At 35.4% G+C, this 25,540-nt stretch overlaps 1 protein-coding gene across 1 annotated transcript in view; it reads right to left on the bottom strand.

Annotated features, from left to right (window-relative positions):
* Positions 1–25,540, bottom strand: part of USH2A (usherin) — a gene marked incomplete at its 3' end in the record, with an annotated part of 798,897 nt that overhangs the window by 159,880 nt on the left and 613,477 nt on the right. The window contains exons 50-55 of the mRNA XM_081297837.1: positions 25,248–25,469; positions 15,887–16,110; positions 10,904–11,108; positions 5,716–5,913; positions 4,566–4,720; positions 2,034–2,232 (exon numbers count right to left, since the gene is read on the bottom strand). Coding sequence (XP_081153963.1) covers positions 2,034–2,232; positions 4,566–4,720; positions 5,716–5,913; positions 10,904–11,108; positions 15,887–16,110; positions 25,248–25,469 — 1,203 coding nt within the window. The remainder of the gene's footprint in view (positions 1–2,033; positions 2,233–4,565; positions 4,721–5,715; positions 5,914–10,903; positions 11,109–15,886; positions 16,111–25,247; positions 25,470–25,540) is intronic.

Here is a 25,540-nt window from a genome sequence, read left to right as displayed (position 1 = left end):
CTCGAATTTCCTTATAGATGGGGACAGTGGATGCTGCGGATGGCCTGAGTAGGTCAGTTTTCTTCATCTTTCAACTGTGACTATTAAAAACCTCCCTTGTTTATGGGGCTGTGATAAGAACCAAATGAGTCAAAATGAAAATGGTTACTTAAAATGAAAAAAAAAAAAAAACCAACACTATATAAGGGTAAGGTTTTATTATACAACATTACTATTTCCATCATTTGTGGTGATTTTCTCTTCAAGTGAAATAAGATATGCAAAAGTAATTTGGTCATTTGAATTGATGAGGGCGCTTTTCTCCCCATTATCCCTGGTTTAGCTTAGGGTCTTGAGGTAAGGAATGCAATGTGCTAGAATGTAAATATGTCTGAAGCAGCTTCCTCAGACTGATGACTTGTTTGGATAAACATTGGAGAGTTGGTCAATAAATGTTCTCTTGTATATCAGAAAATTTTGGAATTTAAGAATAAAACATGATGAATTTGTTTTTTAACCTACATAGTACAGCCTGTTTGTCCTGAAAAACTAGGCACATTTTCAAGGTCTTTTTGCATTTTTGGGGGGATTATTGGGGATTGAACCCAAAGGCTTTACCACTGAGCCACACTGAGCCACATTCATCCTCAACTTTAAAAAAAATATATTTTGAGACAGGAACTTGCTAAGTTGCTTAGGGACTCGCTGAATTGCTGAGATGGCCTTGAACCTCTGATCCTCCTGTCTCATCCTCCAAAGTTGCTGGGATTACAGGCATGCACCGTGCCACCATATCACCATGCCATGGTGCCACCATGCCTGGCTCTGTTTGCAATTCTATGTGAGTTTCTATTATTCTGTGTTATCAATGCCCCCTGCAAGGTATAGAGTCCACGGGAAGGATTCCATTCACTTGTGAGGTCTTGGAAGGAGGTGAGTGCACAATATAGGAAAAGCAAATGTTTGTAAAATCTTACCTGTGGTCTCAGGATCTAAACTTACACAACTCTTTGGGATGATTCAGTAGGCCGAAATCAGGAATTCAATTACTTAACTTCTCAAAGTATTCTTGAGGTAACAATTCTCTCTACACTACAGGTTTGTGATGAGAATCAAATTAGACAGAGCATGTCAAGTGCTTAGGATAGTATCTGGCACATATGAAATTCATTTAGTCCCCAAACATTTATTTAGCTTCTATTGGCATGTTAAGGTTTATTCTAAATGCTAGAGATACAGCACTGAACTAGTTAGACTGGGTCCCTACTCTCTTGGAGTCTTCATTCAAGGGGGAGAGAGTCATAAAAAGACCATGTACAATTAAATATGGGACAGCAGCAAGAAGTCTATGATTAAAACAAGGTGATAAGGTAGTCTGTCAAGAGATGCTGCTCTAGAGTAGGTAACCAAAAGAATACATCTTTTCTCTTTGGAAGTAACATTCAAGGTAAAACATATTAATTATTATATAATCATCACATACAAATATGTAACATAATAAAATTGTACTGTATTATTATATTATTAAAGCTAAATATAATAAACAGTGTTATAATACATAATAAAAATAATACAATTACTATTAATTAATACTACTAATAATCACAAATAGTCACGACCAGTCAACTGCCAACTAGCTCTATATATTAATTATCTACCTAATAGATAAATGTTGACCTCTAGCTGATTTGTCCCAACCTTCTAGTACATTCTTGACTGTCCTACTGCCATTATCTATGAGCACATCCTTGGGGAATGAAAATGCATCTGTTTGTTTGCAAAAAAAAAAAAAAAAAGTTAATACTGATGCAAAAACCCTACACATAATGCATATCAAAGCCAAATATAAATTATATCTGAAGTTATCTGCTGTTGTGGCTTATTGCTGCCAGTGTGGGCTCTTCTATTAGCATGGATAAGTGGGACCTGACCATATGTCAAGAGAACACGTCCTTTCGAAGTGACCTCATATATCAAACACACACCCCTGGGATGCTATGCCCCCCTAACCACAATGACAGACTCTTCCAGTAGGTTTTCCATTTTTTTTTCACCTGTGACCGTATGCTGCCTCCTGTCAGCGGTGTCAGTGTAGATGAGACCTTTCCCATCCTGCCAGAGCTGGTACTCTTTAATGACGCCATTTGGTTTCTCAGGGACGCTCCAGCTCAAATGCAATGCTTCTGCACTTGGGGCTGTGATTCTTGGTGGCAGGATGCTCTCAGGAACTCCTTGTGTAGTAGCTGCAACTACCTGAAAACATAGGAATTAAACAGCAATTTATTGTAATAGTACACTGGGTCTCCCGATCAATGAGAATGTCACTTTTGTTTTAAAATGTTGTGGTCTGGCCTGGCATATCATTAGCAGGGGCTTGGAGAAGCAGTTCCCCCTTTTTTTTTCTTTCCCTCCCATCCTATTTAAACAATGAAATCTGACCTTGAATACATTACATAAGTCTCAGACTACCATTTATCACAACAGGTTCAACAACAATTTTGACTGCAGAGTGCTGCCCTCAGTTTAAACAAGTAAAATCTGGCTGGCAGACTGTCTTCCTAGAGAACTCTTGATAACTCTCTTCCATATGGCCCATCAGTGTCTTTGCATTTTAACAGCCTGATTTTGTACATTTTAAGCACCAGTAAATATGGAGCAAAACCTACATCTGAACTTGCTTGCATATAATATGCTTCGAGCGGTATAAATGGGCAGACATTGCTGTACTCTTCCTGTGACACTGGGATGATTTTATAGTGTCTATGCCAATGTTCTAGAAAAAGAACCAAGTGAGAAGAAAAAAATGAAAAAACAACCAGTTATTGAGTCAATAAAATCAAAATATAGTTTAGGACTAAGATTGGCCGCATTTGTTTTTTTTCAGACTTAACTCTGATTTCACTTTGTAACCAATTGTTTTGACATCTGGTAGGGGTGAGCCTTGTCTATGCAAAAAGTATAGAATTGTTCAAGGACCATTCAGACCATTACTTGATAGGGCCAGTCAGCTGCTGCCTGTCTCAATGGTGGCAGGCACAGAGATGTTTCTGGGGATCTGTTGAGTAAAACTACACATGTGTGCTGTGGCTGACCAGTTTGACTGAGTGTTTTAGTTGGTTCTAGCAAGTGTGTGAAGATGTGGCTCTTCTCCAGTTTCAAACATATGGAAAGAATCAGAGCTGTTCTGTGGATTCTTTCTTTCTTTTCCCCCTAAAGTGTTTGTTTCTTCCCAGATGCCTTCATGAGATTTTCTTTCTTCTGCATTTATGTTTTCTTTCTCTCTCTACAGACACCTTTGATGACCATATTAAAATTCATAGCTTCAATTTCCAGCCTAGATCTTTCTAGCAAACTCCAGTCACCTAATACAGCATTGGACCAGGCATTTTCATGTAATATAACAAATAATTACTGATTTGGTAACCATGCTACCTGCTCCTTCTCTATATTTTTTTTAAAACATAAGCAAATTAATTTTATTCTTTAACTTTTAATATTTATCACTTTAAAAAATATGCTTGTTGAATGACTCCATTATCCACAAATTGTGGTATCAAGCCATGTATCTTGAAAATATACATAATTCTTTGCTTTTGTCCTCTAGGTAGAGTTGACTATCAAGTCCTATCTATAGATGTTGTCCACCGTTATCTGTTGTATCTTTCTGATATTTTCAGTTCTGCCCCACGGTACCTAAATTCAGAATTTCATTTTTTTTTTCTTGCCAAGGCTATTATAGAAGACTTAGAACCATTTATTTTCTATGCTAGAATTTTTTGTCCTTCTCTGAATTTTAAGAGCAGGCAATTTTTGTTGATGTGTTATTTAGATACAAAATCTTTTCAACTGAAGAATATTTGGGGAAGTTTTATGGATTTATAGACTATTGTTATCTTAGTCTGCTTTCTGTTGCAGTGACAGAATACCCAAGAACGCTATTTTCTTTGTGTTAACAAAGAAAAGAAGTGTGTGTGTGTGTAGGCTCATGGTTCTAGAAGCTGGAAAGTCCAATATCATATGTTCACATCTGGGGAGGGCCTTTGTGCTGTCTTAACTCATGACAGAAAGTAAAAGTGTAAGCAGTCTGTGTGAAAGAAAAACACAAGAGACAACCTCGCTTTATAACAACCCACTCTCATGGTAACTATCCAACCCATGAGAGTGAGAACCCACTTCCCCAAGACAAGAAGGTCTTTATCCCTTTATAAAGTGGATCTTTCATGACTCAAACTCCTTTGAAAAGTCCCACCACCCCTCAACTTTGGGACCAATTCTCAACATGTTTGGCTATGACAAAATCATATCAAGATGGCAATTATCTAAAGAAACTGGTGAGATAAGAGTGTTAATTAGAAGATAATATTGGTTCAAGATTTTGTATTGTAATAATAAAACATTGATGTTTGGTTAAATGTCCCTTACAGGCATCTCTTCTTTCAGGCTTAAGTATTAGCACCCAGTGAAGGTGACACATGAGCACCCTACTCAACATGACTGGGATGGGCAATGTTATCTGTTAATGGAGAGGACCTTCACACAGACCTCACAATGGCCCCTTTTTTCAGAGTTCAGGCAACTCCCCTTACCTCACGGCTGGAAGTGCAACCAGCAACCGTGCAAGCCTTCAGCTGGTATGAGTACTCCTGAAATGGATGAATTCCCTTTGTGTCAGAAAAGCTCAATGACGTTCCCCGGAAGTGTTCAATTCCATCTCGGAGAAGAATGTAGTAAAGAACAGGACCTAAAAGACACAGAGAAATGGCTGCATTTGACTTTCATATCATGTTAACCATTTGCAAACAACTAACATGTCTTAGTGTTCTAAAGAAGTAGGACACCATAGCGTCATTGAGCTCTAATTTGTTATTTTTTAAAATTTATTTATTTTAATTAGGTACATAGGACAGAAGAATGCATTTTGATTCATTGTACACAATTACAGCACAACTTTTCCATTTTCTGATTGTACATGATAGTGTCACACCATATGTGCAGTCATACATGTACCTAGGGTAATGATGTCCATCTCATTCCACCATCTTTCCTTGTACCCTCTTTCCTGCTTCCATACCCTAAATTTTTAATATTGCTATAATCAAACAGTTCTTTACTATCAGGAAGGGTGCATTTTTAAAATTTATATATGACAGCAGAATGCATTATAATTCTTATTACATATATAGAGCACAATTTTTCATATCTCTGGTTGTATACATAGTATATTCACACCAACTCATGTCTTCATACCTGTACTTTGGATAATAATGATCATCATATTCCACCACCATTAATTACCCCATACCCCCTCCCTTCTCCTCCAACCCCTCTGTCCTACCTACCATTCGTCTATTCCTCCCATGCTCCCTCTAGGATGCAGATTCTTGATATAGGTAATCAAAGTATCAATTTTGATTATTTTCTATCACTCTATAACAAATTTATTTTCAATATTAAAACTATTTTGCCTTCCTTGAATCTCCTTTATTTATTTGAAAGCAGCTCAGATACATACTAGGATTCAAGGATCTTGTATTTATTTATTTATTTAGACAAAAAAAATCTATGGGGACTACATCACAAAGTGAATGATTAGTGAGTATATAGATAAAGTTCCCTTCATCAGTAAATATTTCCTAATGGTTATCTGCATATCAATTACATGAATATTAAATACATTTCAGTTTTCTTATGGATTTATGAGAGTAGGATATTTCTACTTTAAAAGTAGCTTATTACCATTTGATTGTATAGGTTTCTTCCAGTTTAAGACAATTGTATCTTCAAGATTGCCTATTTTGGTCCACCTAGGTGGACTCAATCCTTGAGGAACATCTTCCTTTGTTCTGACTCTAACAGCTTCGCTGAATCCTCGCCCATAGTTGTTCCATGCAGAAATCCTGTACTCATACATTGTATAAGGTTCAAGGTTCACATCTGGAAAGAAAGAAATAAGATCATGAGGTTTTCTTCTTTTCATTTTCCTACATCATATTATAAACGAATATCAAAACCTTTACACATATAAAAAGACTATGATTTTTCTCTTTGGGTATAAGTAAAGCTCTAATATCTTTACTTTCTAAATTATCAAAATGTATTTCAAGTGTTTGATAGATGTAGAGATATGGAATTTTACAGCACAACATCCACCATTTCTGAACAGAGATATATAGATATATTCATTAAATAAACATTTGAAAAATAAAAGCAATAGACTAATGTATGATTAGGTGCTAATGGCTCACAAATTTATGTACCCTTTAATTCTGCATGAGACAGATTTGCCAACAATTGTTTTATAGTTTTATTATTATAAACTTAAAGTATTAATTTGAAAATATTATTTCATTAAAATATATAAATTGTAATATAATTATATGAGACAGAGGATTTAATTCTTAGCTTATCATTGTACCATGTTAGTAAATAAAATGAATGCAGACTCCACAGCAGATCCCTTTTCTCTTTTACCACAGCCAGAGCAAAACCCAAACCCAAAACAATCAGCCTAATTAAAACAACAAAACTACACCTGCTGAGCTTTGGAAATGGCATGAATTTTATTAGACAATGTCCCATGTTATTCATTGCTGTCCCCAAAATGCTTAGTTCCATGTTAAGCTTTAATAACTTCAGAGTACATATTCTACAGTTTTGCATGCATTTTTTTTAACCTGAAAGTTTAATGATTGAGTTTATTTTTCTCTGGTTTAATTTTATGGATGTTGAGTTTTTCCTCATTTCTTTTTCTGTGGCGTGGTTTCTGGATGACAGTTTCTCAGAGTGAAGAACAGGAGAGGAAGTGCTCCTCTGCTGCCTGGCCACCTGCTCTCTCTGTCCATCTGCTGGGGTTATTTGAGTCACATTCTCTTTATAAGCATCTCCTTATAATAAACCCTACCCTGATGACTTTTTATAATTAATATGAAAATCAAATATAGTAAGTTATGTGGCAGAACTTCATAAAAGTAAATTTCTCTACAAATAGAAAGGTTTTTTTTTTTTTTGGTATAGCTTGGATCTTGAATGTCCTCTAAAGGCCCATGCATTAAAGACTTGGTTGCCAGCCTATTTATGGTGCTACTGGGAGGTTGTGGAACCTTCAAGAGGTAGAACCTAGTGGAAAAAAGTTGGGACACTGGAATGTGTCCTTGAAGGGGATATTGAGACCCTGGTCCTTTCTTGTTGCTCTCCATACCTCCTGATTGTCATGTGAGCAGCTGCCACACTTTCCCATCATGGTGTTTTGCTTCACTACAGGCCCAAAAGCAATGAGGCCAACTGACCATGAACTGAAACCACTAAAACTGGAAACCAAAGTGAACCTTTCCTTATTATAAATTGATGTATCTCAGGCAGTTGTTATAGTAACGGAAAGCTGACCCACAGAATTATCTTGTTTCCGTTTTCCCTGGTAAGAGGGTACCTGCCACTTGTTGCCACCAGCAGATGCTCCAATTTCCCTTCCATTCTAGTTAGAAATTATTTCCCCCCATTTTATTTTGAGGCTTGGTATAGTCAAACGATTCAGAGCTCACCATCTAAAACAGGATGGGAAAGAAAAGCATCACTTATCTCCTACTGATGGGCTAAAAGGCGGATGTCGTAGGAACCAGGCTGCAAACCACTAGATGATAGGAGCACCTGAAGCATAATGAACCAAAAAATGCAAGAAATCTAATCCCCGAATGTCCCAGTGGGACGGAGCCACTCAGACCATCCCCCTACCCACAGATGTTCACTATGTGTTTACTTCTATTTGCTATAGTAGATTAAATAGTCCATGGAGAGCAACTGTTGTTCTGGACCCTCCAGCCCACATCACCATTTCTAACTTCAGCTCTCTATGGGCGATTTCTTACTCTTTCTCCCACCACTTTCATTCTTCTTTTTTCTACTATCTCATCTCTTCTGGTTTCTTCATTTTCCTGACTCCTGGCCTTTCAAAGATGCTCTTGTCCCATGAAAACAGTCTTTTTCCCTTTATTCATAGAGAGTCATTTCTTGAAAATTTGCCTTTCCTTAGCAATCTTTCTTACTTCTTAGAGTTTTCTTTTTCTTTCTTTCTTTTTTTTTTTCAAGAATTGCCATATATCTTTTCCCAGTCCATACACACTTTTTTTTTTTTTTTTTTTTTTTTTTTTTTTTACTTCTTGGCTCAAAATCACTCTATATGTTATCTGGGGCTACTTTTCCAATAATAGAGTTTTTTTTTTTTTTTTTTTTGGTGGTTGGGTATGTTTGATCGATATTTTAGTTTTAAAAAATATCTTGAATGTACTTGACTTAATCATTTCTTTAAGAACTGACAAAATAATTCTTCAAAATATACATGGAATTATGTCATTTCACTGTTTACAAACCTTTCCAACCCATCTACTGTTACACAAAAACAAACTGTTACTGCAGCATTAAAGTCTAGCATAATTTGACTCCCACTCTTTGGTCTCATCTCTCTTTTCTCTGCTATAATTCTGCTGCATCCATACCGAGGAAATCATTGCTTTCCAACCTCTCGGGGGGACTTTCTTTTGCTCCTGGGCTTTGCAGTCTCTGCCTACACAACCTTCCCTCAACTTCATAGGATCTTTCCTGTTCTTATCAGTCGAGGTATATCATTTTTTTCCTGAAGTTTTTCCTCTCTGGTCTGGACTAGGTGTCCTTGCCACATTTTTCAAAAGTATCAGTGGATGATGATGCAGACTTCTATCACAGTACAGAACTTCACACCATTTATCACATTACAGGGTAATTATGAATGTACTTCAAATCACCCATGAAGATTCTTGCTTGTCTTGATAGTTGTTGGTCCTACTATCGTGACTGGTTATGAGCATGTACTTAGTAAACATTCTTTGATACATGTGTGACTGTGGGAGTGAATGAATTTTGGTCAGTGCTGACATTGTTAGATTTCAGTTTCAAGATTCTAAAAAAGTCTGATTTGCTAGTTTAACAGTTTCAATGGAATTGTCATGGCACTCCTTATATGCTTAGTGCTTTTCCATGAAAAAAAAATATGGACTTGTGATTTTTCATATTCAATTTATAGCATTCCTGGCAGGCCAAGCAATCTGAAATGTGGATTTTAAAAGCCCTCACAATATTATATCAGTAGGTGGAAATGTCTATTTATTTCTGGAATGGGTGACTGCAAGAATGTCTTAAAAGCTCTTCTAAATCTTGACCTTGATTACAAGGGGCAGATAAAATAGGGAATTCTCTGAGATAGAAACCCAATAATTTAAAAATGAGGACCCATGACTTAACTCTTTGACAGCAGGAGGAAAGGGGGAATTTGGATAAACTGTCCTCTACTCTGAAGTCTTTCCTCATTTTAAATCCATGCCAATAAATCCATGCCAGTATTTTGATGCTAAATATAAATAATGAAGTAAACAGAGATATAGTATTCATAAGAATATTTCAATCTGATAGGAGGGATGGGACAAGTGTCTACAGGCACATGGTAGAAGTGGTGGGCTTTGTAAACAATGTGTCCCAGGAACAGAGGGATGGTGGGACTGAGCTTAGAAGCCTGTACCCAGGATCTGAATCTGAACTTGGGCCTTGAGTAAGATGGAGGAGGACATTAGGGATGGAATGAGCCGCTTGAGGGTGGCTGGAAGGAGCTCCTACACCACGTGGTGTTTTCTAAATCTGCTCCTTTCAAAGATGACAATATTTGAATATGTCTCCTTTTCATAGAAAGTTCCACTTACAGATTTGACCCTCAGTTTTCTTTTCTGTTAAATGACCATACTCAGCTATTTGCCTTGAGGGTCAAAAGGTAACCTTTTGAAGTACCTAGCACAGCACTGGGACTAAATAACATTCAATAAACTCACTCTTTCCTTAATCTTCCCCTTCTCATCTCAGTAACCTGCCTGGCATTTTCCACAGCTGTGGTTTGCTTTTATCACCCACCATTGGTCGAGGAAGGTGGGATAATTACTCAAGAATAGAGCAATGTTTTGCTTATTTAACTATAGCTTGCTTCAATTTTGTCACTTAGATGGATTCTATGTGACTCTGGATGACAGATCATACACACATGCACACTTAGTTCTTCAAAAAAATAAAGAAATTTCTGTTTGAACTTAAGTAAATGAATGAAGAATAAAAATTTAACAAAGAATAGAACTATTTAGAGTACCCTAAACTTTACTCTCTAAATCCAGTTCTCAGCTTTTTTGCTCAGCTCAACCAATCGAAATGGTGCTTAGAAATTAATATTTTTTATTTAATTGATTTTATTTTTTAAATACACAACAGCAGAATGCATTACAATACTTATTACACATATAGAGCACAATTTTCATATATTTGTATATAAAGTATGTTCACACCAATTCATGTCTTTATACAGGTACTTTTTGTTTGCATTACAATTCTTATTACACATATATACCACAACTTTTTTTGTGAATCGTTCTCAAGATGATTGGTCATTTTTCAGAAATACCATGCTTGGGTTTATCTCCTCCTTAGAATAATTTGGTTACGTTTTCCTAGTAAATTAAGTAAGTTCCATCCTTCTTTCTTCATATAAGTATAGCAATATTCATCATTAAAAGCTGCATGTAAATTTTTGAGAGTGAAATTGAGTCCATTGTAAGTTAACTGGACATACCAGGGGAGGGCATATCATATACTTATTTCTCTGCTCTTTATTTTCTTACACATTTAACCTAAAATAGCATCCTTATTTACAATTAGACTTTAAAAATTTTAAACTACTAAATTTCAAACACATTCAGATGATACCATTAATTACTTGTCATTAGCTGGCCCCAAAATATGATTGGATAAATTGATATCAGGTTAAGGAAGATGATGATGTCAAAGTGAAACACGTGCATTTCCACCAGCTTTCTACTACTCCACTCAGCCACAGGCATGCATGCGGCTCAGTTTCTGTTACCTGTGAAGGAGTGCATGCTTGCACTTCCTGTGTGAATAGTCTCTTCAGCAGATGAACACATTTCTTCAGTTGATGTATTCTCCGTGGAGTTGTGAGACCCTCTTATCACAGTACAAATGTGGCTGGTAATGTTGATGTCACACAAGTCACAAAGTTCTGTGGCTTGCATAGATGCCGGGCAGAGAGTCTTGCACTCTTTTGTTTCCTAAGTCAGTGGGAGGAGAAGAGAGGACAGGGGTAAGGAGAAACATAGAAGAAGATTTAAAAATCTCATTTAGACATAAAGAGTGTTGATTTTTATATATTTCATATTCAAATGATTTTTTTCACTTATTTGATGAATGAATGTCTCAAAATGTATGACAAATGAAGGTGGATTGTCTAAAAAAGTAGCTGCCTGAAATGACAGAGTTGGATAAAAATTTCAGTTTTATAACTTCTTCACTCTGTGAACTGGAGCAGGTCACTTACACTCTCCAGGGTTCAGCTTTATGAGTAGTGAAATGCATACTAAACCTATCAAGAAGGTTTGCTCTATGAATCAGCTAAGCTAACCCTGCAAAGCCTTAAGTTAGGATACATACTACAAATTGAAGCAGTAATTATTTAATTATTTTGTCACGTCCTATGGTATTTTGGAGAAAATAACAAATATAGTACACAAGAATCTCTACTACCTGTGCTCTTGGAAAATTTAAACCCATAAAATGTAGCACACATCCAAGAGTTAGAAAAATCTAAATATTTCAGGAACTGTCATTACAGTTATTTATATTTAGAAATCTTTTCTTTGATGAATCTTTAGGGTTTTTTTTTTATAGCTGTTGATAAGTGTTCTATATGAGGAAATAAAATAATCATCCAAATTGCAGGAGTTATAGCTAAAATTATATTTCTATAATGAAGAGATGTACTTTGCTTTCCTGTATGTAAATAGCAATGATGTATTTAAAACATTTTTTAATATTAAAATTGATATTTAATTTAACTTCTCTCTTACATAAGTTAAATTATTCTAAGTCAAAATAATGATGATTCAGAAAAATATAGTGAAAATTCCATTTTAAAATGGCAAATTGAAGTCTTGAACTCTTGTACACATCTCCACATTCTTTTCTTTTTTCTTCAATACTGGGTAGTCCCACATGCTAGGCAAGCTCATTACCACTGAGTTATACCCACAATATTTCCATGTCCCTTTAAATCCCAGTCAAGTGACAGTTAAAGGAAAATTGTTATGATTTGGATATGAGGTGTCACCCAAACTCCTGTGTTAATGCCAAATGTTCAGAGATGAAATGATTGAGTTATGAGAACTATAACCTTATCAGTCCAGGTGAGGTTTGAATGGAGTAGTTACTGGGTGGTAACTATAGATATGTGGAGTGTGGCTAGAGGAGGTGGGTCACTTGGGGTGTGCTCTAGAAGGGTCCATCTTCCCCTCTTTCTGCCTCTTGGCTACCATGAATGGAACAGCACTCCTCCACAATGCCCTCCCACCATGGCGTTCTGCCTTATCATGGGCTCAGAGCAATGGGGTCAGCTCACCATGGACTGAACCTCTGAAAACATAGTTCAAAATAAATGTTTCCACCTCTAAGTTGTCCTCATCAGGTGTTTTTTTTTTTTTCATAATGAGAAAGAGCTAACAAATGGTTTACATATGGAAAATAAATATAGACATTCTAAGGAAATAGAGAAATAACACACACAGGATCCACAGGATAGCCCAAATATTTTTGAAAGCTGAAAAGTGGATGTGGTAGAGAAAATGCCATGTCCTAAGAAATACCAGTTTTTTTTTTTCTTTGCTTCCTGAAAACTGCAGATTTCAAGGGCATTTGCAATAGGAGGAGCAAAATGATTAGATATGTGTGTATGATTAAGGCATAGATGAATATGTACTACGTATTCTGTACACAGGTATGACCCATCGGTATACAAGTGTCTCCTTTCTTTCCTTTTCTGACCTGAGGGCTGTGCATGACTCATCACAAGATGGAAGGGACTTGGGTACATATGGTGCTTTGAAAAGGGGTACCTATTTTACATTTAATTGTCGTGTGAAAAATTGCAAACAAATGCTAAAAGATTTATGCAGTCTTAACATAGACACGAGAGAGAAAGAGAGAGAGAGAGAGAGAGAGAGAGCGTGCCAGAGAGCCCCCGAGAGAGCGCAAGAGTGCACAAGTGTGCCAGCACAAAAAAGGAGAATGGTAACTGAAGTGGTTGATATACTAGATAATTTTTGTGACTATTTCACAGAACATATATATCAAGTTGTAAACCTTAAATGTATGTAATTTTATTTGTCAATTGTACCTCAACAAAGCTGAAAAAAATTCACTTCATGGAACTATCACATATTTAAATATTTGTTTTTAAACTCAGCATAGTTTGGGCAACCATAATAACAACTAAAATATGCAGCATTGGCCTGGTGGTTATGCAAAAGTGGAAAAGAGATAGACACTGGAGGTTGAGAAGTTGAGGGGCTCTGGAATGGCCTGGAAAAATCCTTAGTAAAACTGTTTCCTGGTATCATTATCAAGGCAAGTGGGGTGCTACTGAGTTCCAAGAGAGGAGGTTATAAGATAGAGCATTAAAATTATAGGTGCATTGCTAATAGCTGCATTTGGCAAGATAATCCAAAATATCATAATCTCAGAAATAATTGGTGAAATTAAAAGGAAATAGAGCCCACTGAAAGATAAAAGCCAGTTATCAGAGTGAATATAGAAAATGGGAAAATTAAGTCTGCATATTACACATTGAGAACATCAATCCCCTTTCCTACTGGATTTTCCATAAGCTGGAAGTCAGGCATATACACCATCCTGACCTGAGATAAGAATATTTAGGATGGTAACCTATGTTTGCTAAGGATCCTTGGCAATGTGATTCTTTGACAAAAATTCATTCTGTTTGTTACATGATTACCTTACTGGATTCCCCATTGATATCCAGGTCACACCCATGCACAGCAAGCTTTCAGTCAGACTCCAATGAAAAGATGATTTCAAAATAGGGAAAAAGGAACTCAGAGAAGCAGAAACACAGCAAGAAAAAACAAAACAAAACAAATAAAAGAAAAAAACTAAAATAGTACCAAAAAAGCAAATGAGACAATTCAAGAAATAAAGCAAACAAACAACAACAACAAAAAAGGAAACATGTAATGAATATTTTCAGAATGCTAAAAATAGATATTCCAGAAATGAAGCAACAACAGGAGGTTTTATATTATTACAAATAAATAATAATCAAAAAACAAGAAAGAGTCTTTAAAAAAAGGACAGATGAAATTTTTAAAAATTAATAGAAAATATGAAAGATACTCTTAAGGCCATATCTCATCAAGTTGAAAAAAGATGAAGCATTGATCAATAGGAAAAGAACAGGAAGAAGAAAAAAATGAAAAGATTAGTTTAGGAAAATCAATTCCCAACTAATGAAAATGGAGATAAGAGGAAGCAAATTATCAAATAACTAATAATATTGCTAAAACTGAAAGTCATAAACTCCACACTGAAAAAGTCCCCTCAAAGCACATCATGATGAATAATTGTGTGATAATATTAACAATTGTGTCCATATAGAGGAACATTTTCATGAAATTTATAAAGATAAAAGATAAAGAGAACATTTGTTATTGAGGAAAAATAATGTAACCACCTGTGAAGAAACAGGCATCAAAACATCAATGAAAAGTCTAAAAATTGCAAAACTGTCTTGAAAATTATGAGTGAAAATGATTTTTAACCTTGACTTGTGTTTCTAGCCAAGCTTCCAGTCCCCTGGAAGTGTTGAATAATGATAATTTCATACTTCAACCTCTCAAGAAATTCACCTTCTATGCACCTATAATCTATAAAGATAAATCTACAAAAGAAGGGAATCTAGTGGTCCAGAACCCAGGGAGGTCAACCCAGGAAAGATGTGGAAGAAATTCCAAACTTGATAGCTTAGGAAAAATCACTGTGTCTATGTATTCAACAGTGATACAGTCCAGACTGGAGCAGAAGATGAAAGTCTCCATCAGAGGGGTCTTCAGGAAATGCAATGGGACCTGTAGATTGAACTTCACTTATGATACTTCACTTTGCATGAATAAATGTTATCCTCATCATAACAGCTAAACCAACCTTATGTATTATCTGAATCATTCACTGCTACAAAGTGCTTGCTGGGGATATAGCAATCTCAGAAGAATTATTTCACATCCCAATATGTGTGATGTCTACCCAAGGATTGTGTAGTTGCTTCATTCAGCATATGGACTGTCTACTATTGTCTGTGTCAAATACACTCACTTTTAGCCATCCTGTAATGACAAAGTACTCCATAACATGGTTGTACATTTGTTTTTTAAATGCCCACAATCTTTTCTGTAACATGATAGGATTCTGGAGTTTTGGGTTAAGTTTAATGCCCGCAAACATGACATAGTTGCATGGAAAGCATCGCAGCATATAAACAAGTGATTATTCACTTTTTGATTGAAAGAAGCACTTGCTCATCTTGCACTCTTTAAGGGGAATACCAAAAACACAGCTAAGTCAATCCGCAGAGTCTAAGGTCTCTATCAAAGGAAAGTGGTGAGATATGGCTGGCAGGCTAGAGGGAAGAGGCAAAAATTCCCCTCTATCTCCTTGGACAGCCCTCAGGGCCATGAAATGGCACCTTGCAGGGTCCCAGGGAGACCCGTGCTGGCTTCTTCAGCACATACACTTTCATTCCTGCACTCATCTGAAGTGCTGGGTACAGCTTCCCTGAGAACAGCTAATCATTATTAATTCCTTTAGAATTCATTGCAATAACATCAATCATAGCGAACTCATTCGGTATTAATATGGATGTAATGTGAAAATGAATAATGCACACAGGAGTTTTTATATTCCTATTTTAGAAAAATAGTTATGAACAATGTATTTCTCTTTCCATTGTCAAATCAGCGCCTCTGAGAGGTTTTCTATCAATTACCTTCATCATCATTCCAGTTGAAATCTTGTCAGAGCAAACATATTTCAAAGGATTATATCCAACTCCATTACAGCATTTCTGGCTCTTTGGAATAAGTTCAGTCTCACAGCATTTTACTGGCACTGGGTCATTCTTTTTAACATGTGCTTTAGACTCTCCACTGGAAGCTGAGCAGCATATGGTATCTGACATATTCACATAATCCTGCCCACAACAGAACATCCCTGCAACAATAAAATGTTATATATGAATATGAAATAAAAAAGGGAAGAAAACTGAGGCTGCTATAAAGTTTGGTATAAAAATGTCAGACTCGGGCAGTTTCAGAAATGGTGCAATCCTAAGAGGTAGCATTTCCCTCCAAGGTGATTTAAATGTGCAGTGAGGGTCCTTCTTACCAAGAGCACTAGACACTAATTAGGAAAAGAACACACAAGAGGAACTGTTCGGAAATCATTCAGCTGGGCCAGGCTTCGCCTGTGCTCTATAAAAAAGATCGAATTTCTGTCATGAAAACTGCCTGCCCCTTTTGCGATGATAACATCTTGTTGCAGAAGAAGGTTAGTTAGATTATAGAGACTCAGAGAAAGCTCCAGAAATTCCCAAGGGAGAGTAGGTTGCCCCACTCTGGGATAAGAAGCCAGGCAGAGTGGAAAGATAATGCTATCCTGGATGGGGAACCCTTTGTAGAAGGCTCACAAGTATTTGCCTGTCTTTGTCTAGAATACAATATCTGTCTGTTGTACACCTAGGAGTAATGGTAACCATTCATTCTCCCTGACTTGAATTTAGCATCTAAAAACCAGCTGAATATGTTCACTGATCATATGAACCAATCAGCTGTTATTTTTCCTAGTCTCTGTTCTAGATCAGTAGAGATGGTTGAGAGGTTGGGGGGTAGCAACAGAAAGATCTTACAGGGGAGATCATCAATTCCCACATGTACCTGAGATGCCAGTAGTCTCTTTCCTCCCATCAAATTCATCTTAATTGCCTGTATTCATATAACCTAAATATTGCCATAAGGAAAATACAGCAGAAATTTAGATATGAAAGTATGAATAAATAAACAATACTACAGAGTTATACTGAGCTAAAATTAAAGTGCCTAAAGATTCCATGTTAGGGCTATCATATTAGAATTTATATCTGGTCACACAGTAGCACAATGTGATGAAAGATTTATTTTAATTAGAATATTGTTTATTTATTATTAGTCCCATCTGATAACATAAAGAACCTAAAATTCAAAGTGCCCTGGGTTCCTGAATTATTTAATCTGGTCCTGTACAAATACCTACATTATGAGCTACACTCCTAATATTAATATACCAAGAAGTTGTAAACACTTTATTCTAATCACTGAAAGTAGATACTGGTTTGGCATATTCTTTAAGAAAGATGTTTTATTTATACATTTATCTTCTCATTGATTTTTCTACTTTAAAAATATTTCACAATATTTAAAAATTTTATTTATGATTACAATATACATTGATCATAACAGAGTTTTCACATTCCATGTTTATCTAAATGTGGCAAGTCTTCAAAATAATTGGTCTAAAAAAACTGTTTTAATACTTTCTGTTCTACCATTTCCAAGAAATGTTCTCTCAAATAAAATATGCCTAGCCAGGCTGTCACTGAAGACTGATTCCTGACTAAGGTGGGCAGAATATGTGTATATACATGCACAGATACATATATACATACATGCATGTAGACACACAAAAAATAAAAACAAAAAAATCACAGAATGCACATATTCAAGTTCTGATTGTTTGGACATTTTTGTGCTGCCTTCTGATCAGATACTTAAATACAACCTTGGATTCTTGACTGTCATTTTATTTTTTCTCGTGCAATTTCCACAAACCTATTCATGTTTCTATTTTAAAGAGCAATCAAAATCTGAAAACTGTCCTTTTAGGGAGCAGAATACATTCCCCCCCTCTATTCCCAAATTACTTCAAGGTTTCACCATGCTTTAAGTATGAAATCAAAATGCAGACATTGACCTAATTCAAAACTCCTAATCAGTCATCTGATCGCTCTGAGGGACTTTTGACAGGTCAACTAAAATTTTGATAATGAACTGTTTTTACACTAGAATAGAAAGAAAAAAAAAAGAGGATGTTTTCTTTCACAAAGAGCTTCACCTTTGTTTTACTGAATTGAAATTTCAGCCAAGATTTCACTCACATAACAAGAAGTGACTCCCTTTCTAGTTTCTTTGGTAAACCATTACTTCTTTAATTATTATCAACCTTGTTCCAGTGTGATAAATTGCTAATTACTTAATACCCTAATCAGCGTTCATTCTTTGCACAGATAAACTGTGACAGTGCCATTAATTTAAATAGTAATTTCACTTAATGGCCAGAACGGCACACCAGATTTTTATGCAGCATTTTCTGAAGACTGCATCCATCACTACAACATTCTGACATAAAGATGTCTGACGTGCACTAACTCACTTAGGGAGAGCAGATGTTGCAGAGCAGAGTTTGGTAGTAATTCCCATAGTGCATCACTTCAGCATGAATGAGCTGCAAATTCAGAGACAGACAATCTTCTGAAACTGCATTGCAATAACTTTTGACCCCTACCTAATTTATCACATGGAGCACTTGACTTTTGAACTTTGACACACAGAATGCGCAATTCTAAATATGCCCAAAGAAAAACAAAATAGGTCATGCATTATTGATGGATTGGTCCATTCTTTTGGAGGCTCTTCATTAAATTTGCACAGAGGTGGAGAGTTCCTTTGAACAAGATGTAGATGTTATTAAAGTGGCACTGTACACATTGAACTTGTAGTTGTTTATTTTTCAAATCAAATAACATACATTGCCTTTCCAAACTGCATACACAGCCAATGGATGGTTTCCATTGCATTGGATACAATGGAGAAAACAATGGAAAGAAGACTTTTTGACTCACATTATCGTCAATACTTCAAACACATTACCAGAACTTATTTATTGTCTAGGGCTAACAAGGAAAGTATTAATAACCATATGTGCCTGGTGAATTTCTAAATAGTTTAATTTTCAAACCTAGCACCCCATTTTTCTAAAAGAATACGAAAATTACACATCATTCTTTTGAGGTTAAAATAGTATGGTAGTAAAAAACAGGCTGGAATATGACAAATCATTGTGTACTCTGAGACTGATCATGGAGCGTACTTTTGGCCTAGAAAAAAAAAAGCATTTGCGATTAGTCATTCTTGGTACAAATTTAAACATTAGTAGCAATGAAAGAAAAGAAATTCATGCCAGTCTTCACCAGTAGATAGCTTTATGGATACCACCACAAAACTGAGAAAGAAGGGGTAAATAAAAATGTTCCCCTGTAGTATATTTTATAGCATTGAAGTTGTACTTTTTAAAAAAAACTCTTCGAATTATAAAAATCTTCCTGGGAAATATTCTTGCAATACAATTCTTACACCATGGATTTCTGTGGCTATACCTCCCTCTTTGCAAAGTTCCCAAATTCCATCTTAATGAAATATTCATATTACACATGGTAGTCATTCATTCTACTGAAGTCAGAGTTCAGGACATGGAAACTCAATGTTCTCTTCTGAAACAGTTTCTATCTAGGGTTTCTTGTCAAATGCTGCCTGGATGAAATTTATAATAGAAATATGGGAATATATTCCAGAGACACATAATGATCAGTTTCCCATGGCCAACAAAATAATCCCATCCTGCTTGAGTGATAGAATGGCTTTAATTGGCATCTTTTAATGCTAACACATATGTCAAATTCAACCTAAGATGAATGGCAATGATAAAGCCATATAAACAAACATGAAGAAAAAAAAATGAGTAATAAAAGAGGTTTCAAAGTATTTAAAGAAAATGGTTAAGAATACATATCCACTGAAATGACGAACATGACTTTCATCCCGAGATACCTGTATAACACTCCTACACAACTCATCTGCCCAGAGAGAGCACTAAAAACATAAACGCTACCCTAGCACTTCTGTTCCAACAGCATCTGTTAATTCACTCCATTTATAAAATACATATTGACAAAGACAACTGAACTGGGACCAGGGAGATTTGATTTGGTGTGAGAAAGTCAATTCAATGTGATTTTGTTAAAGGGCTCCTGCAGGCAAATAAAAGAGTTTAAGTAATAAAGTACATAAAGAGATGTTTTATGAGCCAACCCCGTCTCATGGCAGGCACACAATGCCAGGCAGTGAGAGGCCAGGCTTAGGAGCAATATAATAAGATACAAATCCTTGTGTCGCAGGTATGGGGTGTGGCTAGGTTGAGGAGAAAAAGGGCCATAGGAATATTCTGGAAGGTCATTGAGGTCATAGTCATTATAATGGCACTAGTAGCAGCAAAGAAATGAAAAAGATGTGGAACCTGTTTGTTTTCAGTGAAACCTGCAGGAAGGTCATGAGAATGAAAAGATATTTTTCCCCTTTTTATGAAGCATTATTCTACCAGTCCTCCAGATTATTAGCATGGGTGGAGCTATGAATAGTCAAAAGAAATTCTAGAGCTAAATTTGATTTATAGGAGTTGAGGAATGTCACAGTTTCTTTAGGAAAAACCTCTCTGGCATGAAATATTATTATGATTTAGATATGTGGTGTCACCCAAAAGCTCATATGTAAGATGATGCAGGAAGGTTGACTGAGGTGAAATGACTGGATTCTAACAGCTTTAACCTAATCAGTGAATTAACCCCTGATAGGGATTAACTGAGTGGCAACTGAAGGCAGGTGGGGTGTGGCTGGAGGAGGTAGGTCATTGGGGGCATGCCTTGGGGTATTGTTTATCCTTGTTGAGTAGAGCGCTCGCTCGCTCGCGCTCTCTCTCTCTCTCTCTCTCTCTCTCTCTCTCTGCTTACTAGTAGACTAAGACCTTTGAAATCATGAGACCCCCAAATAAACTTTTCCTCCTCTAAATTGTCAGGTCTTTTGGTCACAGCAGAGAAAAACTGACTAAATCACATATCATATTGAAGTAAATAAAGAAGTGATTCTGAAATTTGGGTTCATGGATAAAACAAGGGTATAAAACTCATGGCAATTTTGTGTGTGTGTGTGTGTGTGTATGTGTTTTCTATGAACTTTTTTTGAAGTTAGGGTTTGAAATTTTCCAAAGATTATCAGGAGATAAAATTAAGAATCCTTACTCCCAGTAGATCATAACCCCTATTCTACATCTTAGGATAGGTACAATTTATTTTAAGGCAATGATGCTCAGACTTCTCTTTCCTTTTCCTTCAGATTCATTCCGCCATTCCAGATTTAATTTATCTCCTTAAATCACAGTTCTTATAATCACAATGACTCTTCCTGGAATACTAAATAATGTTCAAATCGTATGGCTGGCTCATATTTATATCCTACCATTTCTTTATGCAGGGTGTCTCCCTCACATAAGCTAAAGTGTTCACTACCATTTGGATATTTTGCAGATTGTTCATTTCACATTTCAGATCAAGCCATCCCTCTCAGGATCTTACTCATTGTTGGATATTCCAGTCCAATGGAACAACCCACATTTATCCTTGTCACCTTGACTATAGTGATATTTTAGAATATCATGTATTCTTGGCTTCTCTCTTAGGCTTGTGTATAACCTTATAGGTACTATTCTCCTTCATTATATTTTAAGTCCTTGAGGATAAAATTGGAATCATAGCCATTTTTACACTTACAAATCACCAAGAATATTTTGAATATAGTTTCTACATGATACATATTTATTGAATGAATTAATATGGCAATTGATTTTAAAAAGTTACAGATGAACAAAGACAATGACATGAGACATTCTGTTCCTATTTCTAAACTCTGAACTATTACACTACTAAGGAGGCAATGCTTTTGCTCCTCACTGATACTGCTTTAGCTACTTCAAATAAAAGAGGAGGAAATACTGATTAGTCATAAGTATAACTAAGTGCCACGATTTTCTATAAAAATTACTATGCCTTTAAGCAGTGGTTCTTAAATTTTGGCCTCCAAACCCCTTTATAGTCTTATCAATTATTAAAGACCCAAAATAGCCATTGTTTATATGGATTATATCAGTTGATACATACCATCTTAGAATTAAATTTAATTTGGAAATATTATTAGTTCACTTAAAATTAGCAATAACAAATATATTTATGAAAATAAACATATTTTCCAAACTGAAAAATGAGTGAGCAAAATAACATTGTGTACATTTCTGCAAGCCCTTGTAATGTCTAATTCAGCAGAAAGCAAAGGAGTTCTCATGTCTGCTTCTGCATTGTATCTATTGCAATATCACATGTCATTTAACCTCTGGAAAATTCCAATATACTCTTATGAGAGAATGGGAGTTAAAAAGGTATAAAATATTGGGGCTGGAATTATGGCTCAGAGGAAGAGCTCTCAACTAGCATGCATGAGGCACTGGTTTCGATCCTCAGCAGCACATAAAAATAAAATAAAGGTATTGTGTCCACCTACAACTAAAAATAAATATTTTTTTTTTAAAAAAGGTATAAAATAGCATTTCAGGAAAATACTTTTCATCTCACAGACTACCTGAAAAAGTCTTGGAGACCACCAAAATTTCCAGAGGAATTCTTTAAGCACCACTGCCTTAGACTGTAGCTTTTATACATAGTAAATACTTCTATTTTTTTTTCAAGTATTTGGTGTTTAAAAGAAAACTTTATAATGCCTGTGTTTTTTTTTTTCCTGGTCATTAATTAAATGTTTTCCACTTGCTGCTTATGCTATATTTAGCCTGCTCATCAGACAAAATGCATATTTGATTTGTGTTCAATAGTATCGAATATTTGTCCAGGTATCAGAATACTTATAGGGATCTAGAGCAGGGACTCTAGTCATTTAGATGGAGTTAGAATCCTTTCTCAGTCACAGTGGCAAACGATTCATGAGCAAATATCCAGTGTTCCTTGTATTTAGGTGTCAACAGATAGTTGAGTTCTAATCAATGGAATGTTAATACAAATGGTTGCTATTTCTGGACCTAATCAACACAAACTGCTACATATGTTATTCTATGCTCTTTCCTGGCTATAGGAAAGGGCACAACTGTCAAGTAAACTTGGAAGCTAACTGCTGAATATTTACTGAGATTTTTAAAATGCCTATGATATGAGGGCATACATTCCGGAGAGAAAATGAAAAGGGCAAGAGACGGTGGCCCTAACAAATTGTAGTTAAATATTAAAATATTTACAAATTTTATAAAAAATTATATATGACTACATTTGCCTTGAATGGGGTTCATTCAACAAAAGACCCTGAAGCTCAAGCTTCATTATGTTCAGGGAAAATCTACCCCACAATCAGTAGGGGTTGCCGCTCTAGGTCCCCTCTGAGTATGATAACAGACATCATAATATCTTGATGGAGATGAACTAGGGATTCTCTGCTACTTCCTATAATTTCTTCTCTTAAAAACCATCAGAGTTATCCATAAGTAACAATTATTTAAATTGTTTATTACAGTATTATTGATAAAGATCATTTGCTTATGCATAGTATGTATCACTTCTATGTAAAGTTCTTATGGAAACTATTAAGAAAAGCACTTCAATACTAAAACCAACAAAGCCAAAAGAGAAATTGAGTTCAGGAAATATTTGTGTTCAGTAGATATATGTATATGATTTAAGTCACCTCCCATGAAAAAGAAGTTATTAAGTCTTTAATATGCCAATTCAGCTGAAATTTGGAAAGATATGGAATGTAAAAAATTATAGATCCCTAATTTGGATGAATATAAAGAGAATCTTAGAGAAAGAAAAGTCAGATAGAAAATCTAATATAATATGAAACAAAAGCTATAATAATGAAAAATGTAATGAAATAAAACTATTCTAATACCAAGGAGGGGATTGTAAGAAAAAGCATTTCAGATTGCATCTAAAGTAGGAAACTATTTAAAAGAAAATGACAAATTTAGAATTGAAGTAATGCACAGGTCATTTGATTACTGAATAATATAAATTATGAAGAGACATAACTCATGAATACTTTGGAAAACTTATACTTCTTGCTGATTTGCAGATAGGATAGTGATATCTATGATAACTTACAACCTGAATTCAGATATATAGAAAATATCCATGAAATACAGGTTAATAATGTCAACTCAACAAATATTTAAGTCACTTCAAATCCTTTTCAGACGAGAAAATTTAAAATGTCTCAAAATCCTAGAAAGATCCTCACTAGAGATTTTCTCCAATTTGACAATAATCCTAAATATTCACATAACATTATAATAATGACTTAAGAAGCTTAAGGTTACTTTTAAAAACTTTATATTCTTTTAAAATCAATTATGGCAAACCATGTAATAGGAAAGACAATTATTTTTCTGTTTCCCCTTAAACCACAATAAAAAATACCATGGTCATATGAGGGGTTATCCGAGGGCATGTGTTAAGCAGGTCAGGGGGAAAACTGGCAAAGGAATGCCAGGAATTACATAATAAAAATGTGCTATTTTTATGTTAGTGGGATTTGCCAGGGTTTTGTTTTAATATATACATAATTTTTGTAATTTATGGTCCCGTTACACATGAATATTCATTCTCTATCTTATTTTGTCTGCATAATTTAATTTTCTTTTCTTAAAAAGTTTCCCCCCAACTGTATGAATTTCAGGCCATCATATTCTAGATTTAACTATCTATATTATCTCGAGTAAATTTCTAATATTCACTTGTCAGTGTCTTCATTTTCATTTTTATTTTATTTATCATTATTTTTATTTTGCAGTGTTGGGATCAAACCCAGGGCTTCACACATATTAGACCAGTGCTCCATCACCGAGTTATACCATGAGTCTTTTTCCTCATTTTGAAAATGTGAATAATAATAGTACCTATTTGTAAGATTGTTGTAAACATTAATTTATGAATAACATACAAAACATTAGGATACTCGCTTCTAGAGAATAAGTACTCATTCAATGATAATGTTTATTATTATTATTAGTGCTAGCTTGCTTCACAAGGAGAAGAGAATAAGAAAGTGAAGGAATTATATACATAATATAATTCATTGATTTTATATTAATATTTCAAGGAATATATTCTTTTGATCCAGAGTCAATGCATTCATGCTTTCATGTGGGGATTTGTTTTGGGGTTCTTTTTTTTTAGATGTGTCTTTATAAAATGCATCAGATAAGCACAGAAATGGGAAATGACATTTTAATTTGTTATACGGTATGTTACTAATTGTTACAGTGGATATCAATTAATGTGAGCTCTACTTGTTCTATTTTAGGAGCAAATTTTTCACCCTCTCTGCTCCTCAGATTCTCCACGTACTGAAAGGTAGAGAAGGGCCTCTTACCTGGGAGGGGACTGTATACCATGCCCTCCACTTCTCCACCACAGCACTTTAAATCTTTGCTCACAATCTGTCCACCGCAGCACTGCTGGTCGTGGCCATCATGGAGCCTCCCAGCACAGCAAATCTGGTTTCCTGAGGTAGAATACGGCATTCTGCCACAGCAGGCATCACCGATGCCAACGGAAACCCGATTGTGCTGTTCATCTGGACAGCATACTTCACCTGTCAATATAGGACAATAACAAACATTGCTTGAATTTAAAAAAAAAAATATGACTCACAATTAAGTTTGA

The sequence above is a fragment of the Spermophilus citellus genome (assembly GCF_964194105.1).
Source record: "Spermophilus citellus genome assembly, chromosome: 6".
NCBI lineage: Eukaryota > Metazoa > Chordata > Mammalia > Rodentia > Sciuridae > Spermophilus > Spermophilus citellus.
Note: the sequence above shows the minus strand (reverse complement) of the source record. Positions and strands in the feature narration are given on the sequence as shown.